This window comes from Triturus cristatus, chromosome 9 (assembly GCF_964204655.1).
Source record: "Triturus cristatus chromosome 9, aTriCri1.1, whole genome shotgun sequence".
Classification (NCBI taxonomy): Eukaryota; Metazoa; Chordata; class Amphibia; order Caudata; family Salamandridae; genus Triturus; species Triturus cristatus.
The window spans coordinates 303,127,546-303,135,040 of record NC_140592.1 but is presented as its reverse complement, the minus strand read 5'-3'; the positions used below and the strand labels follow the sequence as shown (position 1 = coordinate 303,135,040).

Below are 7,495 nucleotides of genomic sequence, written 5' to 3'. Positions count from 1 at the left end.
TGGTTATCGGTTGACCAAGTTTTTGATGGGACTATTTTACAATATTTTATTCAATATGTATATATTTTTTTAACGTGTTGTGGGAGCTGTGTTGTAATGAATGCCGTAGTTGTTTACATCAGCCTTGAAGTTCTCCAACATTTGAATTGTTGTACTTTATTAACAATAAACTAAAATGATACCAATCGGGCACCGTGAATCTTTGGAACCAGTGGGGTTGTAGTCGCTGTCAATTAGCTGGTTGCAGTACATCTGGTAACGACAAAACTCAGAATGAGATCAGAACTAATGGGTCTTGTAACTGCATTACCTTATTTAGACATTATTGTCCTTCTCCAATCCCCATTTCTTCAAATTATAAACAATTGGGGTTTGTTAGAATGCATGTTTGCATAAATACCCCCCAAAATGGTCTTGGACGGTGATTTGTGCCTGTTCAAAAATAGGTATCGGGCTCATCTGGATATGTTCTTGAAGCCACATTTATCTACCACACCTACCTACTCTAAACGCTAGTTTGAAGACCAGTGGCGCAAGGCAATGAACCACATAGAAATATCATATCTAGAGAAAACATCCTTCCATCAGAGCACGCGTTGCAATATGGTCCAAAATGAAGAAAGTGAGCAAGGAGGAACCCACCACCAATGAAACCAGTCAGAGAAAGACCAAGTCTACTTCCAATTAGGCTTTATTTCCAAATCACAATGTTGATCCTTGTAGCACTGAACATAGTGCTTTACACAGAAAATATATACTTACACACACATATGCATTTTCAAATATTACAAAAGAACAAGATAAATAGATATAAAATTCTGTTGCTCCTGAATAAATAAATTGTACACATAAATAGAGTTATTACAAGTAAACATGGGCTTTTCAAACCAGGCATAGCGATTAGTAGTTTGAGTGCCAAAATTTGTTTTCAGTATATAATTTCCCCCTTTCCCTCTAAACCCCCTCCCCCCCATCAGATAAACCAGGGAAGCTTTCCTTGATAGCACCTACAGCCCCCTCTCTCAGCTGTCTCACCGAAAAAGATTCTGAAATGGTTTTGGGGTGCTATGGGTACACACACCCTGAAAAGTACTATTCTTCCCATCACCCCACCCTACGAGGAATGTAAAGGGGAATTTGGCAGGCTCGTAATAGCAAAAAAGATCAATCACTCTACCTCAACCCCTCAGTACCTTTCAATCTCTTAATAGAGATGTTCAGATCAACTCCCCTTCCTGTGCCCCCACACTTTCCCACAGAGAAATGGGGAGGGCCAAGTGGGTAAGAGAAGAAGTGGGAGGAGTGGTTTGCAAAGGCACTTTTAGATTACAAGGCTATGGCTGGGGCTGGTGGCTGTTTTCAATTCTTATTTTCCTTTATCCTAAACCTTGAAGCCTCCAGGACTAACTAGACATGTGTGTGGGTTTCGTTAACTAAGGCAAGATTTGGCATGGTGGTGAAGGCGGTGGACCGTTTGCATAGTTGTGTGAAGTGTTATATGCCTCCTTCACCAGCGATCATCCTCCACACCTAAGGATGGGGTCCAGCCCCACCGTTCCCAAGGTGTGCGGGGTGTCCCTCACGAAAATGGGTATAGCTCCACCCATTCAATTTAGTATTGCGCCACCTATATCATAGGTGGTGCAGGTTGACCAGTCTCTGCACCCTCTTCCATTCTACATGCTGCAGTATTCCTTCTTCAAGCCTCAACTGAGCTGCAGTCAGTACACTTGAAGGCTTAACTGCAGATGTATCACACGGGTGTGGTGTCCTCGCACACAAATGTCTGGTGGACGGTCTTATTTTCTCTGGTGGGGTTTTGTAGAATCTAGGGCTATCTTATTCCAACTAACTTTTGAGGACAGTTAAACAGCACTTTTGTTCTCTAAAAAAGGCCCGGTACATGCTTTGGCAAAACAGGCTGAAATCAGCGAGAGGATTTGAAGGAGAGGCGAAGGGTGGCTCTTGAACATTAATGCATTGAATAAGAAATGCCACGGCAGATGCTCTGTAAAAAGCAAGCGCCGCCCACTGGGCAGCGCCCAAATCCACCGTGATCAGCTACATATAAATGAGGTATGGCTACGCCCTAAAAAAAAAAAAAAAGTACGGACAGCCTCTCCCTCACATTTTTGGTCAAAAATAGAATAAGGGCCGCCATTTTACAATGTGATACATTTCCTGAGAGGTTCTTCTCTGAGGAACCTTCTGCAACAACAAACGTTCTATGTGAGCGGAAAGTGGAGCTTACAGGGATGTGCTGAAAGTTCCATTCCTTGTCAGCCTATCACAGGCTTCATAAGAATGAGTCTCAAAAGAGAGAACCTTGATTTTGGGTGAGGATGCGGATGGTGTAAAGATGTTTGGTAGTCAGGAAATCAAGAGGGTCCATTTAGAATTTGGGCATTCAGTGTACACACCTCAAAAATTGTGCAACTTCGGAACAATCCGAATTATGTGTTTTGTGCATTATACATACAAGGTATGCATACAAGTATTTTTGGTGTGCAAAGTCCAAATAAGGATGTGCCTGAATGTTGCCTTAAATTCCAGAATTTCAGCTCCTGTCGATAGGTTTCAGCAAACTGAGAGGACTGCTAAGAGGGTCTTTTCAGATCTTCACATTCGGTTTCCGGCCGTTAAGTAGAGCGGTCGAGTAGAGAAACGGTCCATGACACATGTGGAAAGGGGGAGGGATTGTACAAAGGTCAATAACAAATATATATTTAACAACATGTTTCACTGAGATTTCTCTTGTGCAAAATAGTTCATGTCCTTTCTTGTGTAATAAAGAATAAATATTGATGCCAGTCTCTTTGTTGAAGGTGCATACAGTTATTGGTCTGACACTGACAGGCGGTTGAAGATTGGGAGGCGTTTGCTGCTAGTAGTAAGGCCACTGCTGGTAAGCTCAAAGACTGGGGATTCCGAGCCGCTCAGGCTGCTAGAGCTGCTGTAGCAATCTGGGTCTGACAAGGAGTTGGATGATGGGGTACGGTTGAGTCCCTGAAGGCCAAAGAATTGGTGGTTCTGATGGGGGCTGGGCAGTACGCTGGGGGTGCTGGCTGGAGGTGCAGCCCGGCCACAACGACATGAACAGCAGGTGGATTCTGTCAGGGAAGTGAGGTGTCGTGGGGGATCTGCATTCAACCGCAGGCTGCTACCATGGCTCCGCGGCTCCACCATGGTTGGCGAGAAGAGGTCACTGGGAGGCGGAGACACGGAGGATGCTCGGGTGAAGGAGTTTGGGTCAGGAATGCCTGGGGGAGGTGAGCTTCTCCTGCCTGGCACCCCGGAGTAGCTGAGACTCTGGCGGAGCTGATGTGGGGGGTCTGTGTTCCATGACAAGGGGCTTCCGGTCTCCTGAGGGTAGTGGATAAAGTTGCAGCGTGGTCCGTATGGGCACTCCCCATACAGGTAGAACTTGTGGCACAGCTCCGTCTTGTACTTAGGATGGCGATTCATCACTCGCAGCTCTTCCAGGCCATGGGCAAACTGGCACTTGGCACCATACTTGCACTTGCCGGTGTCAGTGAAGGTGCGGCACAGTTCTGTCTTGTATCGGTTTGAGAGAACCGGCACAGCCGGCTTCAGTGGTGGGAATCCGGGAGGTGGAGACACCAGTGACTTCTCCATCCCATAGGCACTTAGGGCACTTTCGGTCAGGCTCATAGAGCGGTCCGCCCGAAATGGGCTGCGGATCATAGTGTCCAGCTTGGCACTCATCTTCTGCTCAGTCTCTGGGCTCCAGTGGCTTCCCAGGGACCAGAGTGAGTCACTTATCTGGTTGGCACTGCCACATTTAGAAAGAGTGGGGTTGGTGGCACAGCTGGAGTGCCGACGCTGATAGGCTGCATTGCTCTTCTCCAGGATAAAGTCTCGATCATCCAGATTCAGATTTCGCAGGTTCTGTGGAGCAAAGAATATAAAACATGAGATCTTCGGAAAGGTGAGAGCAGACTAACAAATGCAAAGAGCTAGGCCTCACATTGAAATGCACACAGCAAGCACACAAGGTACAAACCCAGCACAAAACCACCAAGACTAACCGCCCCACTATAACAAGACCATGCAGGCCTGACATCCACACGAGCAAAAAGACCAATAGGGCTGGCTACAACATAACTAAAGGGGCCACCCCGCTAGGTGTGGTTGGCAAATTAGCAATTGGGTCCCCAAGCTGCACTACCGTACTAGCCCATAAGAACCAATGCCTGGCTGAGGAACTAACAAGTGGGTCTTTAGGGCTGGCCACCAGACTACTACATGGGAGATCCTGCCTGGCCCCCTACTAGCACAAAGGCAACCAAGCCTTGCACTCAACCTAGACAAAAGACCACCAGGAGTGGTCACAGCACTTGGTGACAGACTGACCCCACTCCTCTCTGTCCAGATTTGCCAGGCATGCTAGCCACAACGCGCTAAGCCTGTCTGAGTCACAGGATCAGGCTCGCTGGTGCTGCCCATCACACTGCCGCAGCGGGGTCAAGATTGGCCAGCACTCCAGAGCAGGTAGAGACACCTCGGGATCATTTTAGGAGAGGGTGAGACGGGAGAGGTTGCACATCCTGGCCATTTCCCAAGAGCGGGAGGTGCCCTGCGTGACTCCTTGCATTCGCTTTTAATAACTCTAATTTAGCAAGTACCTCTCTGGTTTCCGGTTACCAGATTCCCAGTGAGAAAAAAGCACTCGCCTTCCTGCTTGGCAAATCGCCATGTTCCAGGAACACATATGACCAAGGTTTGCAAAGGGCAACAAGATTTAAAATATGCCCCGAACCTGAGTTAGTGTGCCCATGGAGCCCCCCTTAAAGGCAGCTCTTGCAAGGATTATCTCATGTGCAGACAGAATAACAACTTCAGTCTACAGCAAACCCCAGTGAAGTACGGGAGACCCGGGAGCCACAAGAAAGGGAGCTCGTGGCATGTGGGGGTGGGAAGAGCGAAGCCTGGAGAAGGGCGGTCAGTGTAGCAGCAGCAGCCACACCCAGGCAGGGCGCACTCCGGCCGACTCAAGACTGACACGTCATGTGTTAAGAGTTTCAGTGGCGCAGCAAGGCTGCAGTGCGACCCAATGCAAACAAGAACCCCCATGGCTTTGGCGTTAAAAAAGCTGCTATATTAGGGGGTTGCATAGGCCCTGCAGATCGCTGGGCCCCGGTGCAAGGGAAGCGGAGGCTCCTCGTGTGATTTTAGCACCTCTCGAAAGACCTGCCACGGAAGTGTCCGTGGAGTCCTGGGAAGTGAAGAGACGGAGACTGGGTTGAGGTGACACGTCGCGTCCATTTTGGACATGGCCTGGTCTCTCAGGAAAGGAGCCCTGGCGCGTGGCACATATATACTCCAGATATAAGCACTGTTGGAACTTAATAGGACTTTAGACCATAAAACATTCCGTGGAGGAAGCAGGGGTCGAAGCTGCAGTCGAGCACCTGTTGTCCTGCATGTTCTGCACCGTGCAGCTTTTGTCCTTGCTGGCGGCGCCCCCCTGCCCTTGTGGGGGTTATCTGTCAGTTTCTCCGTAGCACAACCCCAGTTCCCCACCACACCGCCGCCGTTGACTTATCAGCACTCTGTGCAAGTCTCAGTATGGCAGGATTTCATCAGCTTGAGCAATCATTTAATCTACAAGAAATGCGAGCACCATCTACGCCCCCCCCCCCCCCCGCAAACATTTAACTTTACCCCCCTCCCCAAGCACAGCAGGTAAAGAAATCGAGGCAATCAACCCAACAAGTAAACAGCCCGGAAGTCCAATGACAAAGCGCTTTGTTGCCCAGGCCGGGTTTCAAGCTGTGCAAATGCACCAAGAACAATCGAAGGTTTGGGACAAACAGACCGAGTGGCAGATAAAACAGGAAAGAACGGGTCACGTGTTGCCACACAAAGGGGATTGAGAGAGAACAAACGAGAGAGCAGGGGGTGGAACGGAGACAGCAAAGTAAATTATTGCGCACAACTCAGAGAAAATGAAGGCCGGAGAAACTGTTGGAGGGGTTGAGGGTGGGGCGGGAACAGGGGGAAAGTTGGGCATTGAAGAAGAAAGAAAGAGTGGAAAACTCAGAAACTGGAGAGAAAGAGTTAGGAGAGACAACGAAAGAGGTGTAGACACAGTTGAGAGGGTACGATTAAGAAAGGTTCAGAAACCAGGGCAAGGGAGAAGTAGGAACCGAAAAGGTGATGGCAAAAACCACACAAAGACAGGGAGGGTACTTGTTCAAGTGGGGAGAGGAAGACTGAAAAGGAGAAAAAGAAGACCAAGAGAAAGGGGTACGAAATGACAGAAATAAAAATACCCCGAGTTATACCACACCCCTAACTTCCGTTCCTGCGACCGCTGCCAAAGTTAGTTTTGAGGGGGCCATGGAAGGGCACGCCTCAGCGGACACAGGCGAGCAGCGCCTGACGCAGTCTCCGCACAGCCACAATTTTATATTTAGACAAGTGTATCTAACAACACCCCCGCCCGACCTTTAATCCAATTGCAAAAAAAGTATGCGCAAAACTTTTTCAAACTTTTTTGATCAACAAGTAAAAAATACACCGGAGGAGGCAACAAACATGGACTTTGTAGGGACGTCGATCCCTCGGGACTTATTAACAACAGTGCTTTAGAAATATTTCCCGAACAGACGGGGAGGTGACTGTGCGCATATCGCTCGTGCCCTCGCACACAGACGAGTGGAGCCGACTTTGCATCATGTTTTTGGGTCCAATTCATAAATGGCTTCTGAGCGGGTGTCCTGATCCAATCTATTCACCCAAATGTATTCACAGAAATGAAAAAAAGTCGCGGTAGAAAAGGGTGAGGGGGCCCATTCCTCCGCCCGGTTCTCGTAGAGAGGGCAGCTGTTGTTTCCGAGCCCAGAACGCACTCTGAAAGTAGCCTCTTACCTCAAAGATGGAGTTTATATCCAGCATCATGGAGGACATGTCGGACGTGAGGTGCGGGTCCGGCTCGGGGTGCCTTGTTGGCTCGGGGTGCCCTGTATCTCCAGACGGCTCCTGTACTCCTGTTTTTGGAGCCTGTAAGCCAGCACAAGCTGAAGACAGCACAGCACCGAGAGGCTTAAATAGGGCCGAGAGGGGCGGGGACCCGGCTGAGCAGCCTTCTCCACTTCCCCCGCCCTCTTCCCCCCCGCACCTCCCTCCCCTCCCCCCGGCCATGCGCGGGTGAGGTCATCGCACATGAAATGTACCGTAAATGAAGAAGGGTGCCAAGCAGTCACAACACTGCGTGGGGAGAGGCAGCCAGGGAAGAGAGGGAGGGAGGGTGAGGAGAGGAGAGGAAGCCAGGGAAGAGCAGGAGAGGCTAGGGTCAGAAAGGGGTGCCAGCAGAGCGAGGAAAGATTAAGAAAGGTGGCAGAACAGGGTGTCACGCGGCCACATCAGCAGAGCAGGGACACAGGCTCCTGGCAGCCAAGGGAAAGAAGGAGTGAAGAAGAGGTGCGGTTTCGCAGCAAACCGAGTATGGAACGGGGAGCATGGTGCTTTG

The 7,495-nt window shown here is 49.4% G+C and overlaps 1 protein-coding gene across 1 annotated transcript; it reads right to left on the bottom strand.

Annotated features, from left to right (window-relative positions):
• Nucleotides 1-673: 673 nt before the first annotated feature.
• Nucleotides 674-7,055, bottom strand: LOC146797780 (mRNA decay activator protein ZFP36-like). Its single transcript, XM_085624968.1, has 2 exons — nucleotides 6,895-7,055; nucleotides 674-3,909 (listed from the first exon to the last, which is right to left on the bottom strand). Exons 1-2 carry the CDS (start codon nucleotides 6,931-6,933, stop codon nucleotides 2,836-2,838), a joined length of 1,113 nt encoding a protein of 370 aa, XP_085481094.1. The 5' UTR covers nucleotides 6,934-7,055; the 3' UTR covers nucleotides 674-2,835.
• Between the last annotated feature and the right edge of the window lie 440 nt (nucleotides 7,056-7,495).